The 19,295-nt window shown below is 35.5% G+C and overlaps 2 protein-coding genes across 9 annotated transcripts in view; both read left to right on the top strand.

The window, feature by feature from the left end:
* LOC101901295 (F-box/LRR-repeat protein 7) overlaps positions 1-3,623 on the top strand; it is a 57,436-nt gene extending 53,813 nt beyond the window's left edge. For all 4 annotated transcript variants that reach the window (XM_059122979.1, XM_020034882.2, XM_020034881.2 and 1 more), the window contains one exon: positions 1,605-3,623. In XM_059122979.1, coding sequence (XP_058978962.1) covers positions 1,614-3,362 — 1,749 coding nt within the window. In that variant the 5' untranslated portion in view covers positions 1,605-1,613 and the 3' untranslated portion in view covers positions 3,363-3,623. The remainder of the gene's footprint in view (positions 1-1,604) is intronic.
* A 5,825-nt stretch (positions 3,624-9,448) lies between these two features.
* The window catches only part of LOC101901130 (pyrokinin-1 receptor), a 34,012-nt gene continuing 24,165 nt past the window's right edge, over positions 9,449-19,295 (top strand). The window contains exons 1-2 of one of the 5 annotated variants that reach the window (XM_020034880.2): positions 9,449-9,606; positions 13,343-14,459. In XM_020034880.2, coding sequence (XP_019890439.1) covers positions 13,397-14,459 — 1,063 coding nt within the window. In that variant the 5' untranslated portion in view covers positions 9,449-9,606; positions 13,343-13,396. Of the gene's footprint in view, positions 9,607-9,630; positions 9,976-10,058; positions 10,401-13,342; positions 14,460-19,295 lie in introns of those variants that run through there. The other 4 variants (XM_059122937.1, XM_059122932.1, XM_059122919.1 and 1 more) reach the window with 4 other exon arrangements.

The following is a 19,295-nucleotide window of genomic DNA, read 5'->3' as shown; positions in this document are numbered from 1 at the left end:
AAATTGTCAGCAGGTCGTAATTATCGCCCGATCCTCACGCACATTTGAATGGGGGTTAACGGACATTACAAAAGTCAAGCAGTTTTGGATGGCCATCCAAAAATATTCAATGTGTGAAATAGTTTGCCAACTTTTGTAGACAAAATACGAAAATGTCCATTTCAGTGACTTTTTGGAGAATTCACAAATACAGGAAAGACGCACTTCTGACTATTTCGTTAACGCTGATTTCGTTGAAGAATATAGTCAAATGTCTGTATCTCATATAGATGCGTTTCAGTCAAAAACCAATAATAAATGTTAATCTTTTGCCACTTCTGAAAGATTATAGGTCTTTGGGAAATATTGGTTCCAGATCTAGGAAGACCATTTACGTGCAACATCTACCAATAAATTGGAAATGAGCAAATTAGTTTAAGATGCTATTATTCGAAAATTAGAGAAGGAAACCTGATGGTTTTCTTTTATTATTTGTCACAATATCTTGTGGAATTCTTTCGAGTATCTCGCCTATATAAACTGTATCGTTTATTATAGTGTTGTAGGGTATTCAACGGTCGGCCCCGCTCGACTGTAGCCTTTGCTTACTTGTTTTAATATAATCCCTCTCGAAGTGATATCATGCACTCTTTAGCAATGTTATTTGATAAAAAAGATAAAAAATGTCTCCATCAAATTCAGTGAAAACCAAATTGTAACCGTTCTAAAGCCAAAAGTAGATAGGTTGTATACTCTACTTCAAATATATTATTTTATTACGGGAGCTCTACTAAATACGCATAGTGGTGTAGAGTATCATATAGTCGGCCTCGCCCAACTTTTGACCTTTCCTTACTGGTTTATTTTGCCTTACAGAGTGAGAATCAACATTCTGCTTTATGGGGTTTTACTTATACTTATATATAATATAAATTAACTTATAACTTCAAGCATTTTCGGTAAATGAACATCTCAGATTAACTGATGTATTGTAGTCTAAAATATAGAAGAGATAATTAGAAGAATGGATGATCCAGCATTTCATGTTGATGGGTATGGAAATGAACTTATATTTCTATTTCTCTTAGTACATTTCCTTCAATAATATTTGAGTAGAAATATTGTCTTTGGCTCTCGAAATCTTAGCCAATAGCAGCGATAGTTTTGTAAACATCGAAGAAACTCTCCCATTACAGGAAAAACCATTATCAGAAAAATTCTTACTTTGAGATAAAAACTGTGGTGGTTGATAAATAATTACCATGGGTTGGGGTTATCATAAAATGGTGGAGGGAGGTAAAGTGCTTGTAAGACGGTAAACACAACCATTGAAGCATTAAAAAGAATAGCCGCCCTAGGCTTGGTTCGCCGCTACCATTTTGGTAAATTAGTTTGGTAGCCCAAACATAATACACATTTCCAATTACTAAGCAACCAAAGTCGAGAACGACAAACGCAAGTAGATTGTAAGAAACTTCCGAAACGAATCTAATCGAAATTTAATAGCATTTGGGACGGACGGACAGACGGTAACTGATTTAGTTTTCAACGCAATGCACTACTTTTTTTGGTAAGAATTTGAGTAAAACTTTTAGCTAATTTTTACGTTTTTCTTTTCTTTTTAGCTCAAAAACATGCACACCTTGCGAGATTTGGCCAAAAGTTTGGAGGCTAGTCAAGATGTCGGCGAGAAGTCAAGTATGTGCCTGAGATGGAATGATTTGCCCAACGAATTATTGATACACATCTTCCAGTATTTGCCACATGGCGATTTACAGCAGGTACGTCTGGTGTGCCGTCGCTGGCATGACCTGGCCCAGCTGCCGGAATTCAAGGAGAAAAACAAAATTGTGGTGAATAATGAAAATAAGTTTCTGCTGTTGGAAAGTTTAAATGTCGACTCGGATTTGGCCCAACGTTTAAGCTTTGATACCTTGGAGCTGCATGGTCTCGAGTTGGCTGATGATGTCCAATTGCTGTTGAAGTATTTGGGGAAAAAAGTTCGAAAACTACGTTTATACAAATCTCCGGTATTTGCCTCGCTAAACGACAACCTACCCGCCTTGGAAGAGCTGATTGTCACTCACATACCCACGGTGCAGAGTGACAACACATTTTCATTAAATCTCAGTAATTTCCCCAAATTTAAAGCCTTAGATATTGCCTGTAGCAATGTTACGACCTATGTCAAGACCCACATGATTTTAAATTTAACTCGAGAAGTGTCGGTAAAAATGGGAAAGCTCTGCATCGAAGTCAATCGAGATCATGAGGATTTGCTGATTTATACTCTGCAATGTCATGCCCAGACTTTGAGGCACTTGGAAATTATTCTACGTTCCACACCCATTATGATTGTGAAATGGAAACAGGTCTTTGCAGCCTTGGAGAATTTGGAGACTTTGAAAATAACCGGGGTCTCCTGTTATATGTGGCTCAAACATGTTTTCGAGTGTCTGCCCAAGGAGGCGCCATTGAGGCATTTGGATTTAAGTGGTGGCCTCCAGGTGGATGATCCTTTGCTGAAATTGATTGTCAATAAATGGCCTCAAAGTTTGGAGACCATGGAACTGATGTTTTGTAGCTGTCTCACTGATGAAGGTGTGAAAAGTTTGGGTAGCCTAAGAGGAAGCCTAAAAACTCTCAATATTTCCCATTGTTCCAAGATATCTAGTCAGGGTCTATTGCAGGGCTTGGTCCAAGAAACCAATCCCATATTGACCACCTTGGTTCTCAATGATATCACAGACACGGCAACGGATAACATGTGTCTGGTCATGCAACGTTTGCCGAATTTATGCTACCTCAGTTTGGAGAGTTGTCGGGATGCTGTCACCGATGTCACACTTGAGAATATATTCCGGCACCAAACAAAATTACAACATTTATTTTTGGATGATTGCATGCGGATCAGTGATGAAGGGTTATTGGGCTTTGGCTCCCATCCAGCACCAATACATCGGCTTAAAGGCCTACAAACGCTATCGCTAAGAGGATGTCGGAATCTCTCCAATCGTGCCTTGGCCAAGGGTTTGAAATTTCCCGAACTACGAAAATTGGTATTGGGCTATTGTCACAAAATCTCTTCCATGGGCATTGAAGAGCTGGTGGAAAATTGCCCTTCCCTAGAGGATTTGACCATATCCAGTTGCCTGATGATAGACGATGATGCCATGCTGCACATAGCTCAAGGCCTACCACGATTGCGGCGCTTGAATGTTAGTAATTGTATAAATTTGACCGGGAAGTCCATCGATTATGTTGTGGAATTGTGTCGGTCGTTGAAAGAACTTTCCATGTGTGGCATTGACTCTTTGGAAATTCAAGAGGTCCAGGATAAATTTCTTCAAATGAAACCACAAATTTGTGAAGTTAATTTATAATATGGAGGGAAAATGCGATTGTATCTGTAAGTTGTGTTGGGAAATGGTGTAAGTTATTTCGACACTTTATGAGGCAGATAAAAAATATATTTTTTGAAATATACAGGGTGCGATAAAAAAACTGCAAGTCAAACTCCAATTTTTTTTTAAATGTTATTGAATAGATGCAAAACATGTCGGAAATAGCATCAAATTTTAGAATAAGTTTAGATTTGTTCGAATTGGTCACCTTTGGCACGAATTGTGGCCTTGAAACCGTCACCGGCAAATAAAACCATCACACGCTGCCCGAATGTTGCTCTGCGGTATTTTGGCCCAATTCCGGCGAAGCGGTTGCTTGATGTGATCGACACTTTGGTATTTTTTAGTGCCAACCTTGCTTTCCAAAATACTACAGACACAATAGTCCAACGAATTGGTTTCCGGAGATTTTGGTGGTCATTGTGCGCTGGAAATGAAGCTAGGAACCAATTTTGTAAATATTTTTGGGTGGCGCGTGCTGAGTGTGATGGTGCTGAGTCTTGTTGGAATGTCCAAGGTCTGCGGCTTTAATACACCCTCCAGAATACTTTCGCGATAATACGAGCGGAGAGCGACCATCGGCTGTTATGGCGGCCCACACCATCACCATGGCCGGCGCTTGAGTTCTGGTGGCCAACGGAAGTTGCACATTTTCAGCTGACCTCTTTGGCAAGTAAACCCGATCATTTTGTTGGTGCACAAACTGCTGGACAACGAATGTTTTCTCATCGGAGAAAACCAAATTCGGCAGTTCACCACGTTCGGCTTTGTGGTGTAAGTTCTTGCACTTCTTGGAAATTTTTCAATATTTACTGAATGGAATATTGCGATATATTCAGCTCACGAGCCATTTTTCGCCACTGCGACGCGGGTTTCGATCAAGTCGCTTCTTTACTTTTGGAACCATTTCTGCTGATGTTGCTGTTTTCTTCCGTCCACTTCCTTGGCGTCGGGCTACGCTACCAGTATCACGGTAACGAGTGATGGTACGAGACACAAAAGAGTTATTCACATTTAAATGCTGGAGTGCTCTAACGATAGCCACTTGTGGTTTTCCAGTCAATGAATTCCATCACGAATAACTTTTTTTCTGGAAATTCGCACCACAATGCTTTTGTACGCTTGTAAACAATATAATGAGCTGTCACAGGAATAATTTTAACAGCTGTCGGACGAGTGGCTTAGAAATGACAGCAGTCTGAAGTTTGTTGGCAGTTTTTTCATTTCAACGTGTATACAGTTTCAAAGGGAGAGACATGGGAAATTGGCTCTGGGGAAATTATAGCGTCATCCTCCAAAATCAGCATTTATCTGTTACAATTTTTCGGGTACTGAAACCGTTTCCTAGAAAACTCGTAAGAATATTGTTTCCTGTAGTTTCTGGTATGGTTCTAACTTTTTGAACTTCAAGGGGTTCCTTCCTTTAAAAAAAATTATTAAAAATTGCTACACTACTTCGATTGTTTGTCTCAGAATGTAAAACAAATTGCCAGGTTTTTTTTCAGAAATCAATTTTATATTTGATATCTCATCTTAAGAGTGTCGATCCAATACTACTTATAATACCTGAAGAAAACATTTTAGACACTGACACAACAATCACAAGGGACCAAAAACAACTGTGTTTTATTTTAAAAATATTTTTTTAAATTTAGTTTCCCTTATAAGTGTATATTTTTTGTATAGAATACTGTAAATATGTTGACAACTTTTCCTTAATTCTTTATCCAAAATGGATAAACAATAATAAATGATTTAATAATTTAACTCTACTACTTTGTGATTCAATAACAGTTTGTTAGTTTTAAACATATAAAGCAATTAATATTGATTTAGTTTAAGTTTAATTAATATATAATTTTTTTCTGTTATAGTTGTGCAATATTTTGTTTTATTTCAGTTTCATTTAATTTTATAAAATAATAAAAATAATTATAGTTATTATAATAATAAGAATATTAATAATAATAATAATAATAATAATAATAATAATAATAATAATAATAATAATAATAATAATAATAATAATAATAATAATAATAATAATAATAATAATAATAATAACAACAATTACAATAATAATAATAATAATAAAAATAATAATAATAATAATAATAATAATAATAATAATAATAATAATAATAATAATAATAATAATAATAATAATAATAATAATAATAATAATAATAATAATAATTATAATTATAATTATAATAATAATAATGATAATAATATATTTACCTACTTATATAACTGTAATATAGGATAAATGTTAAAAGAGTAAAATTTTTAAAACATATTTTACAGGAATTTTAAACTACTTTCAATAAAACATAACTTGTTATGATAACAAAAATAATAATTAAAAAATGTGTCTTTTTATTTTTCCAACAAGAAAAAACAAAAAGAACGGCCCTTTTAAGTCATCATCGACACCAAATATGCCTGTTGAATCGCTGAATCGAAGGCGAAACGCGCACATATTGAGCCGCTCAATCAAAGGCGAGATGTGTGTATGTGATAGTGCCTCTCTGGCTTTCTTTTTCATTACAAGTTCGACATCATTGATCTTATTTCGAAAGAGTAACAAATAAAATCATAAGCATATGTGCTTCGCTGTAATAAGGCAAAACTAAATAATTAGGAAAACTTGACGTTGAGTTCTTTATTCTTAGCATTACCAGGCCAAAGCGCGACTCATCGGTAACGGTTGTAGACCCTAGGCCTATTTAGACCAAATCTGTTTCAGAACATTTGGTGTCGATCTAGCGATGTCCGTCCGTCTGTCTGTCTGGCTGATGCGCACGATAACTCTCGGAGGGGTATCCCATTTGATGCAAACTTGGTATATCGTAATATTATTGTCAAACTTCTCAAGGTTTGGTGGGAAAAAGGAATACATCGGTCCCCTACTTCTGGTACCTCCCCCACAAATGGTCAAAATTTTGAATATTCATGAAACACGAAATTAACATTCGATTCCATTCAGACTTGGCACATACCAATATTTCCAGCAACACGAGATCTTGAATAACCAACACGATCATAAAATCCGAAATAAGCATCCGGTTCTCTTCAAATTTCGCACATGATAATATTTTTATTATTGGTGTTAAGATGAGATATATCGGTCCACTCCTTCTGGTACCTCCCCCACAAAGGGTTAAAATTTTGACCATCCATGGAGCTCATAAAACGCGAAAATAACATCCAATTCCATTCAGACTTGGTACAAGTCCAATTCAAGGTCTGTTATGAAGATGGTACAGATCGCTCCAGTTTTTCTGGTACCTCGCCCACATAGGGTTCAAGATTTTGAAAAACAAAACGCTTAAAGAAAGCAAATTAAGCATCCAAATCCATCTCCTCAAATTTTTCAACAAACAAATATTTTTTCTAACACAAGATCCGTTGTGAAGATGATATACATCTGCCAACCACTTCTGGTACCACATCCACAAACAGTCACAATATCTTTCCAATACTTATATCTGTCATAACTTGCGAAACAAGTCGGCGATTCTTTACAACTTGTTATATCTAAATATTTCACTTAACCAGAAGTCTTGTATGAATATGTAATTTATCGGAATTTATGATTTAGCATAAAATTGCACATACCAAAATTTTTATCTGTGTTATATGAAGTATGAAATTGGAATGCTTGGGTCCGCTATATCTGTCACCTTACGCATGTTTCCATATTTTCCAAAAATTTTCACATATCTTATATAAAGTACAGGAAGCAATCGATATAGTCCAAATCTGTCTCGTTGTAATATTTTTATCAGTCTTAGGTCAGCAACAAATTGAACAATATTGGCCAACTGCTTCGGAACCCTCATTAAGAGTCAACAGTTTGTATAATCATAAGTCAAGGCTGGGGATACACGGTACCTCCCGATATTCGCCACACAGATTTGTCTAAAAATTGGTATTTGTAGTTCATAGGTAGAACATAAAATATTTAAGTCCACGTTTTCCTATAGTGCACATATAACGATACCTACCGATATTCGGTATTTTGATAATCCTAGGTGGATGACAATCTTTGAAGTAAAAAATTGCCCGTGGTATGGCCCCCGTACAACGGCCTCACCCACTTTATGTCGCATTTATTATCCGATTGAGATGAAATTTTGTAAACAATATTTGTTTGGCCCAAGGACAAACCCTATTGAAATTGGTGATAATCGGATAAGATTTAGATATAGATCCCATATATCTTCAACCGATTTCGGGTTAATAGCTAATATAAGTCCAAATGACCTGTATTTTGGTACATCCCACCGAATTAAGTCTAGAAGCAAGTACATTAAATTTGGTGAAAATTCGTTCAGATATAGCTATAGCTCCCATATATATGTTTCATCCGATTTGGGGTTTTAAGTTCCTCACATGCGTAATATGCACTCCAGAAAAATGATATTTGGTACCGGGTACTGCTAGAAAATACCTCTGTCAAATTTTACCGAGATCGGTTTAGATTAGGATTGAGCTCCAATATATATCTTATTCGGATATCAGGTTTATTGTGCACTAAATGGACTGAATTTTGGCAATTACGACTGAATTCATCCAGCACTTCAAATTTGGTGTAAATCGGTTCAGATATAGCTATAGCTCTCATATATATGTTTTATCCGATTTGGGATTTAGAGTCCCTCACAAGCGTAATATGCATTCCAAAAAATGATCTTTGGTACCAGATATCCGATACAGCCTTGAAATAAGTGTATCAAATTTTGTAAAGATTGATTCAGATTTAGATATAGCTTCCATATATATCCTCAAACGATTTCGGGTTAATTATGCACCAAATAGCCAATATCAGACCAAATGGACTGAATTTCGGCATATCCGACCGAATTCAGTCTAGAAGCAAATAAATCAAATTTGGAGAAAATCGGTTCAAATATAGCTATAGCTCCCATATATATGTTTCATCCTATTTGGTGTTTAAATCCCTTACATTCGTAATATGCATTCGACAACAATGATATTTGTTACCAGATATCTTATAAAGCTCGGACATACCTTTGCCAAATTTTATCGAGAACGGCTAAGATTTGGATATAGCTCCCATATATATCCTTAATCCGATTTCAGGTTTATTGTGAAAATTATGGCAAATATCATGAAATAAATTATTTTGTTACGGAAGATCTACTAAATATGCATAGTGGTGTAGGGTATTATATAGTCAGCCCCACCGGGCTTTTGACTTTTCCTTACTGGTTTTTTACTTGTTTTATGATTATACAGTCCAATAGCCAGCCTAAGTTGTGAAAAATTCTAATTGGATGTAAAAATATTTGGTTTGAAGGTCAAAAGCCCAAAAGGGTTTCCGGTTTTTAGGCTGGACTTATCCATATTCAAAGGAACTCCAATATTCAAGAGTCATTGTGTTCATTATTTGGTATAGCACCAAATTTAGGGGCAACGAATTCAAGTATACTTTTAATTCGAAACATGAAGAAAATAAAAAATATAACAAGTTAAAACGCAGTAAGTTCGGCCGGGCCGAACTTTGAATACCCTCCACCATTTGAAACGAATTAGGAAATAAAATCCTGAAAAAAATTTGGTAAAATTTAAAAAATACGGAATATTGCCGTTATATTGGTGCCGACGTGGACCCACACAGGCATTATTTGTCATGTGTCATTACCAAATTCAAATTCGGAACTTGAAATAAACGCGAATAATGTAGCTAATGTGGCTAATGTAGGTTCACGTTTTCATATAGCCTTATATAAATTGAGTTTTCTGTAATTATTTTTTGTTATAGTGTTATTTTGTGGATTTACACCACAGAATGCCCCAGATTATTTCTTTGTGGAGGGTAAAAAAGCTCACAGATTAGAAGTGTTGGCCTCTGGTGTTAACAACTGACACTAACCGATACATAGGCGAACATTTTCGACCATTTACAAACAAGCTCTTTATGTAATGTAATATTTCTGTAAAAAGCTTCCACCTAAGCTTTCTGTAAACCCCAACAGGTGAGCTTTCATACATTTTCCCACCAACAATACAAACTTGTATCCGATTGAAAACTATTTTCACCCTTTTGTTTTCATTTCAACGCCAACAACAACAGTGGAAGCATAACAAAATGCATTTTCAATGATTTTTGGGGAAAAAACAAATCCGTTAACGGAAAATGGGGACAAGTGAATAGAAACGACGTGACCGGTAGAGCGGGAAATTTGGAAGAAAAGTAAATATATCGAAAAAAAAACAGGCGCGTTCATGCAAACTCCCACATACACACACGCACTTATCGACACACATATCCGAAAAAAGCTAAAAGGAAAAACACAATGAAATTAGCAAAACAATTACGGTTTTTTTTTTGGAAAAACGAAACGAAAATTAAGTGAAAATCAACACAAAAAGTGTATTTTAAGCGGAAAATTCGTATCATTGGCCAGATAAAATTGAACTTCGGTCGAAGGAGGACCTTCTTACGGGTGTGGAAAAATAAACTGAACTGAAATTATTGATACGGATAAAATAACGGAATAAAAAAACAACAAGTGGAAATTTATATGTTTATCTAAGTGGAAAAGTAAATAAATAAAAAAATGTATGTGATCATAAGGCATGCTAAAAAATAAATGGTTTTTATAAAGTGGATATTTAAAAAAAAAAATAAATTAAAGAAAACAAAAAATAAAAAATAAAAATAATTATTATTTACAAAATAAAAGGAAAAAATCCAGTGTTTTATGAAAACAAAAACTTGTTCGCATATTTTGCGTGCTGTCGTTGCAGTTGACCCCTTTGCTTTGTTGACAAATCGCCATACTTGTGCCATCAACGACAACAACAATAAACCACAACAAATGATTTTGCGTGCAGTTAGCCAAGTTTAAACAATTACTTACATATTAAATTGCCTTTAAGACCTACCCCATGCCATTGTTGCCCATCTGGAGGGAAACGAGCAATTTATCGAGATTAACTGCAGTTGTGAGTGTATTTGTGTGTGTGCGCGCGCTTAAATAACAGGTGAAGAGAGTGCAAGATCGTTTACATGCCTAGTATTATTAAATTTAAAAATTTAATGCAACACCAAAAACTCATATCAGGTTTTTGTTGAGATTAAGAAAAATGCAAATAAAAAATAATCCGTAATTAAATTGAAAAGAATAATAAATAAAATATGACCTAGGGCTCCAATAAATCACACAGAGTGAAAAAAAATTCCACTTGAAATAAATTTTTAGTTTTGTTTCAAAAAATAAAACAAGAAAAATGATAAACAAATAACACCCGATTTAAAACTTATGAACGCGCGCCACAGGAAAATACAAAAAGGCTGAAGTTTGGGAAAAATTTAAAAAGTGGTATCAAAATCCTAGAGCCAAAAAATGGCGAAATGCAGTCATGTTCATTATCTAAAAACTTAACATTTGGTCAAATCGGTTGTTCCCCAAAGCCCTACGAATTGAGAATAACGTGATATGGTCAATGTGCTAATGCCTTTTAATACTGAATATTTTCCACCTGTTTGGAACCCAAATTAATACATTGTTCCCCATTTACTTGAAACATGTAACTTGGACCATCCAAAATCAATAGTTGGAGGATACTGTTATATAGGGGTCATTCTAAACCCCGTATCTATATTTAACAATTGCAGTCACTAGGGTAAAAGTTGGAAAAATAAAATAATTCATAACTTGGAATCGAGACTGAAACCTTCGAAATACTGAGTATCAGTAGGTACTGCATGGTAAATTGAATAAGAAACTAATAAAAAAGCAGCTAAGTTCGGCCATTCCACCATTTGCAAAGAACTTGAAAAATTTAAAAAATAAATCCGAAAACTGCCAATTAAATGAAAACCGTTATATGGGGACTATACGAAATTTTTGTCATAGGCTGTAGTACCCGTTACGATCTTCAAGTATGAAATTCGAAACGATTCCGGTAAATAATGCCGCTAAAATCATGAAAATAACGAATATCGGGAGGTACCGTTATATGGGAGCTATACGAAGACATGACCCTGTATACGGTTTTTTTCATAGGTTGTAGTACCCATTAAAAACTTCCAATACGAAATTTGACACTATTTCGGTGAATATGAAATTCCAATACGAAATTTCAAACGATTCCGGTATATAATGTTGCTGAAATCATCAAAATACCGAATATAGGGAGCTACCGTTATATGGGTACTATACGAAGAAGTGAACCTGCATACAAACATTGTTGTCATAGGCTGTAGTACCCATTACGTACTTTAAATATGAAGATTGAAAAATTCCGGTAAATAATGTCGCTAAAATCACTAAAATAACGAATATCGGGAGGTACAGTTATACGGGGCTATACGGAAACAGGAACCGATTTGGCCCATTTACGAACTTAACCTGCCTACTGGTAAACTATGCATGTATTTTAGACTTCTATCTCAATTCGTTCGAAAGATATCGTGATTACAACACACAGACGGACATCGCTAAATCGACTTAGAATTTTACGCTGATCCAGAATAAATATTTCGAGGAGTTACAAGCGGAATGAAAAAGTTAATATAATAATATACCCTGTATAGAATGGTGGAGGTCATAAAATGGTTAAGTTCATCCTGGCCTACTTTAAGTAGCCTCCACCATTCGAAAGGAACTTGAAAAACTGGTACTGGACAAATCCGTTGAAAGTAATACCTCTAAAATTATCAAAATACCGAATAACGGGCGGTACAGTTGTGTGGGAGACAAGCGAGTCCAAATTTTGAGATAATTCTGTGGAAAAAAAAATTGTGGCGAAAATGGAAAAAATACCGAATATTGGAAGGTATCATTGTATGAGTCCTGTTGGTCTGTGGCCAAAATGTTTGCGTGCCCATGGCTTTGATACACTCTTCAGAATATTTTCGCGATAATATTCGACATTTATTTTGATGCCACGGTCGATTAATACGAGCGAAGAGCGACCATAGGCTGTTAAGGCGGCCTAAACCATCACCATGACCAGGGCTTGAGTTCTGGTGGGCAACCGAAGGTGCACGTTTTCAGCTGACCTCTTCGATATGAAAACACGATCATCTTGTTTGTTTACAAACTTCTGGACAACGAATGTTGTCGGACGAGTGGCTTAGAAATTACAGCAATCTGAAATTGGTTGCAGTTTTTTCATCTCACCCTGTATAGGGTCGTTATCATTATATCATTATATTGGGTTATACGAAGCCGTGAACCTGTAAAGGCAACTTTCGCATTTCGAACTCATAATTCTAAAATGTAAATAATTCCGTTGAAAATTGTGGGTAAAATCATAAAAATAACAAATATCAGGATATATGGAGCTATATGATGATGTGAATCTGTACAGGTAATTTTCTGTCATTGAAATTGAAATTAACGAATAACGGGATGGACAGTTGTATGGAGGTTATACGAAAACCTGGACCTGTTTGAGAAATTTTCTGTCATATCAAGTGGTACCCATAACGAACTTCAAGCACGAAATCTGAGAAAATTCAGTAAAAAAATGTGGTTAAATCCTAAATCGACTGTCGAAATGTTTCAAACTTCGAAAACGTCATACTTTTGTGTAAAATGTATGAATAATAATAATCAACTTCTAGAATATTGTAATTTCCCACAAAATGCATCTCAAGTTGGTTGATAATAGTTTAGGTCGTATTCTTGAAACTTTGCTGATCTTGATAATGATGATGGATAAATTTGTCAAACGTTAGTCCGGATTTTTCTTTTATAAAAAAATGTCGGATTCAGAAAAAAAGGATTTTATAGATCAAGAATTGAACACCTGTGTTTTATTTCTGCAAAATAGCCAAGCTTGAGACAATTGTTCTTTTTTTTTAAAAAAAAAAACTGCATTTATTTTATCCAAAAAAACAAATATGAGTTTTTGGTGTTTTGGTCAAACGTCGCTCAAAATGGAATTCCCATAATTCTATTCAAATTTTCACACAGGAACATTCACATAAACAGCGTTATAAAATAAAAAAATCACTTCCTAAAAACAAAATGATGGACCCTTTATCAGAAACCACAAATGATGATAACGGCATAACTACAACTTCCGCAACAGTGCTCTATGGAATCATGAATACCACGGCAATGCTAACACCAAACCAAACCAGTGATCCAGATCTTTTCGACGACATCTTCTATCAACAACACACATCAATGGAATACGATTTGATAGCCGAATTTGGTCCGAAACGTGATCCGCTGCAGGTCGTCATACCTCTGACAATAATCTATGGCTTGATTTTTGTGACAGGTGTCATTGGTAACATTAGCACCTGTATTGTTATCAAAAAGAATCGCTCCATGCACACGGCAACCAATTATTATCTCTTCAGTTTGGCTATTTCGGATTTTTTGCTGCTCATCTCTGGAGTGCCACAGGAGATTTATTTAACTTGGTCAAAATATCCCTATGTTTTTGGGGAGTACTTTTGTGTGGGTCGTGGTATTTTGGCTGAGACATCAGCTAATGCTACGGTGTTGACAATCACAGCATTCACCGTGGAACGTTATGTGGCCATTTGCCATCCCTTCCTAAGTCAAGCCATTTCAAAGCTCAGCCGTGCCATTCGTATTATTGTACTCATCTGGATCCTCTCCATTCTAACTGCCATACCCCAAGCTCTACAATTCGGCATAATTTCCATTGGTGGCATTGAGAAGTGTGTTGTCGTCCGTATTATACTACAGCATTCGTTCCAATTGTCGACCTACATCTTCTTCTTTGCTCCGATGTCCATCATATTTGTACTCTATCTGCTGATTGGCCTACATTTGTATCGTTCTAATGTGATTGGTGGCGGAGCGTTGGGCAACAACGGCAGCATGGAAGGTGAGGGAAATTTCCGTAACAAGGACACGATGATGAAACGATTTCGTCGTGATCTGTCACATGATTTGAGCGATCCTTCGACAACACCACGGGGACGCGGCCGTTTCGGTATGAAAAGTGTCCAAAGTGATACGATTTTGTATCGTTACTCGGGTGGCGCCCAAGTTAGTGCTGTCCGTGGACGCATGAATCAATTCGGAACGAAGAGGGTGTTGAAAATGTTGGGTAAGTATTTGAAAATATTTTTACGTGTGTGTGTTTTTTTTTGTTGAAACATTATGATTTATTGATTTATGTATTTTTGTAATCAATGGATTTTTTTTTTTCGTTTTATGTTGTTCAAATTGCGGGTATGATGTTGACAAGACGTTTTGAATTCATATATGAGTATTTTTAAAAATAAATGTTTTTCTATATTTGATGTGTTTTTCCATTAATTATAATCGAAATTAGGAAATTTTGGCAATTTTTTTTGGCTTTTATGTTTTGTTTTTACAGATGGAATTTTTATACCCTCCATAGTAAGATGAATGTAATTAAAGTTAGGTTTTCCATTTAAAATACTATGAAATAGTTGTCTGGGGCTGAATCAGTCGACCAGTGCCACGCTAAAAAATCAATTTTGAAAAACGCGTATTTTTACACTCTCCATCATACAGATTATGGAGGGTATATTATGTTCGCCATTCCGTTTAATGGAAATAATAATTTTATAATAATATATAATAACAAAGTATATATATTTTTGATCAGCGAAAAATTCTAAAACGATTTAGCCCTGTCTGTTGTAATCACGCTAGAGTCAAAACGAATTAAGATAGGAAGCTGAAATTTTGTACAGATCAGTCTTTTGTTCAAGTACTTGACTTGACTAGTTCGAAAATGGGCTACATCGGACCACGGTACTCCATATAACGGTACTCCCCGATATTCGGTATTTGATGATTTTAGCCACATTCCTTCTTATTACTTTACCATCTGAAAGAGACGATTTTAGTTCCTTCTTATTACTTTACCATCTGAAGAGAATTGTCTATATAAAGGGTGTTTTTTTAAGCTCGATAGAACTTGAAATTGTTAAAAATGACACAAAAAATAAATTGTAATCATTTTTTTTATTCGAAAGATCAATACGTGGCATTAATATCTGAAAATGATTTCGAGCATATGGGCACCGCGGCTTTTCTTGACGAAGTGCATTCTGGACGTCCAATTTTTGGCCACTTTTTCGAGCACTGCTGGCCGTATGTCACATATAACACGAACAATGCTGGCATCCAAGGCGTCAATTGTTGCTGGTTTATCAGCATAAACCAGTGACTTCACGTAGCCCAACAGGAAATAATCGAGAGGTGTCAAATCGCATCACCTTGGAGGCCAATTGACAGGCCCACTTCTCGAAATCAACTTATCGCCAAATTTTGATTTCAATAAGTTGATGGTTGCGTTCGCCGTATGGCACGTAGCGCCATCCTGCTGAAACCACATATCCTCCGAAGCAATGTCATCCATATTTGTAAACAAAAAATCATTGACCGTAACGCAAGCTCCGGCCTCATTTTTGAAGAAATAAGGTCCGATGATGCCACCAGCGTGAAAACCGCACCATATGGTGCATTTTTCTGGATGTAATGGAGTCTGTAGGGTCTCTTGTGGATTGGTCTCACGCGGCAATTTTGCTTATTAACAAATCCGTTAAGCCAAAAATGCGCCTTATCGCTGATCACAATTTTGCGATAAAACAACGGGTCATTTGCCAACTGCTCTAGAGCCCAATCGGCGAAAGAACGACGAGCGTTGTTCAAGCCTGAGTCTATTCATGATTATTTGTCAGAGTATACTGAAACAAATAAAAAAAAGTTTCAACAAAATTTAATTTTTAATTTTTGTGTTACTTTTTACAATTTAAAGTTCTATCTAGCTTAAAAAAACACCCTTTAGGTCTACGATATCGTATAGTTCCCATAGAACCTGATTTTCGCTATTTGGATGATTATAGCGAATTTTTTTACCGGCATTGTTTCAAATTTCATATTTAAAGTTCGCAGTGCGTACTTCAACCTATGACAAAAAATTCTTCGTATAGCCTCATATAACGATACCTCCCGATATTCGCCATTTTTCCGGAATTGTTTAAAAGTTCGCATTTGTTGCTCGTAATGGGTACTAAAACCTTTGACCTCTTCATATAGCCCACATATAACGACACCACATATAAGGTCGACGATATCATATATTTCCCATATAACGGTACCTGTCAATATTCGGCATTTTGGTGATTTTAACCACATTTTCAATGGAATTGTCTGAAAATACACACAAGGAGTTTCTTTTGAGTACTTTACCCTCTGGAAGAGAACTATTTATATAGGTTAATTATATCGTATAGCCCCCATGCAACTGTACCCACCCACCGATATTCGCTATTTAGATGATTTTAGTGACATTTTTATTTTATTTATGACAAAAATTGTATTGTAGATGCAGGACCACGTCTTCGCATACTCCCCATATAACGGGTTTCCGTTAAGCGGTATTTTTCCACATAATTTTAAAACTCAAACATTTTCCGAATATTTCAATACATACTCTTCCACCATTTGGCACAGTCCCTACTTCGCCGTATCTTCGAAGTTTAGAAAACTTGTTTTTGAACACGATTCAGTTTCTTAGAAAAAAAAAACAGTAAGGAATGGTCAAAAGTCGGGCGGGCCGACTATATGATACAACACCACTTTGCTAATTTAGTATAGCTCCATGGGAGCTAAATGGGAGAGTTCAATCATACACGCTATGATTATAATTATAATTTAAAGTTTAAAAGACTTAATATGCCGAAGCATTTGCATCTTTTAAATTCGGACTTGCATTGCCCATTTGATATATATGGGAGCTATATCCGAATCTGAACCGATCTTGACAAAATTTGGCAAAGATATTTCTGAGCTGTATTTTATATATTTCCCTGAATATCGTTGTTACGGAGTGCATATTACGGCTGTGGGTAACAAATATAACAAATCGGATGAACAATATATATGGGAGCTATAACTATATCTGAACCGATCTTCACCAAATTTGACATACTAGCTACTAAACTACTAGATTCGGTCGTATTTGCCAAATTTCATCCCATTTGGGCAAATATTAGACGTTTGGTGTACATTAGAAGGTAAATCGGACGATGTTATGTATGGGAGATATATCCAAATTCGAACCGATCTCGATAAAATGTATCTAAAGTATTTCAGAGCTGTATTTGATATATTTCCCCAAATATTGTTGTTACAGAATGTATATTACGGCTGCGGAGGACTAAAATATCAAATAGGATGGACAATATATATTGGAGCTATATCTATATCTGAACCGATTTCGATCATATTTGGCATACTTATTTTCAGGTTTAATTTGGTTGTATGTGCAAAATTCCATACTATTCGGGCTGATATTACACGTTTGGTGCACAACAAAAGGCAAATCGGACGAAGATATATATGGAAGCTATATCTAAATTTTTACCGATTATCTCCAATTTCAATAGGGTTCGTCCTTGGGGTAAACAAATGATTTGTGCAAAATTTCATCTGGATCGGGTAATAAATGCGAACTGTACTTTGTTCACAAAAATACATGGACAGACGGACGGACATGCATAACTCGACTCAGAATGAGATTCTATACAGATCATCAAAAGGAACTATGGGTCTATCTCGTTTCCTTTTGTCTGTTACAAACAAATGTACAAAGACATAATTCCTTGACCACCTTGTGGTGTACACTACTATGCATACTTAGTAGAGCTCCCGCAACAAAGAAGTATATATTGGGAATTTATGTGAATGATATGACTTCAATTATATTATATTAAAATCAACTTATTGGAGCAACAGATATACCAACAGTTTTTGGGGTATACCAGAGGTATTTCTGGGCTGTACCTGATATCTGGTACCAAATATAATTTTTGTGGGGTGCATATTACGAATGTCAGGGTCTTAAACACCAAATCGAATCAAACATATATATGAAACCTATAGCTATATCAAACCGATTTTCACCAAATTTGATGTACTTCCTTCTGGACTGAATTCGGTCGGATTTGCCAAAATTCAGGTCATTTGGCCTGATATTGGCCATTTTGTGCGAAAAGAAGCCGAAATCTCGTTGAAGATATATATGGGAGCTATATTTAAATTTCAACCGATTCTCACCAATTTCAATAGGCTTCGTCCTCGGGCCAAACAAATATTTTTTGAAAAATCTAAATCGGATAATAAATGCGACCTGCATTTTGTTCATAAAAGTACAGCATAAACCGACTCAGAAAGGGATTCTTGAAGATCCTAAAAAGTAACTATGGGTCCATCTATCCACACGAAGAATGTTCAGCGTGTATCAATTATTTGCATTAGCGCTTTTATAGCCGTATCTCTTGATATTCAGGATTTCGTAGATTCTAGCTCTATTTTTGAACAGAATTTGTTGTAATATCTCAATTTTATTTCTCATTCAACTTATCTAAATTAATTAATATCAATCCATATGTTGACGTAGGTCTCATTTATTGAAACTTCCGCTGTTGTGAAGGTTCTGACCACTTCCTCCGGCCGACCTACAATGTTCCTCAATTGTTGGCAATTTTAAAGGTTCTGATCACATTTTCCAAAAGAAAGGTCTACAATTTGGTTTCAAGGATCTGTAACCTATGGGAAAATATATAAAATATATAGTTATTTCTACCATATCCATAATTTTTAAGTGCTTTGATAACAATTTATTTGAATATTATTTAAGCTGTATAAAAAAGTTCGGCTCTGTCCACTGTGATTCAGAACGCGATCTTTCTAGCGAGAATCAAATGTTTGTCATCACCGAAATTTAATGTAAGGAAGCGATAAAATAAATAAATAAATTTTCTACCACAAGGATTTTTATCTATTGTGATAACAAATTTGAAACACTTCCGTGGAAAAATGTAAAAAATCATCTAAATAACGAATATCGGATGATATGATTTTATGGAAATCGTGGACCAATGTTCTGATGGCCGTGATAGAA

The sequence above is a fragment of the Musca domestica genome, unplaced genomic scaffold, assembly GCF_030504385.1.
Source record: "Musca domestica strain aabys unplaced genomic scaffold, Musca_domestica.polishedcontigs.V.1.1 1, whole genome shotgun sequence".
NCBI lineage: Eukaryota > Metazoa > Arthropoda > Insecta > Diptera > Muscidae > Musca > Musca domestica.
Note: the sequence above shows the minus strand (reverse complement) of the source record. Positions and strands in the feature narration are given on the sequence as shown.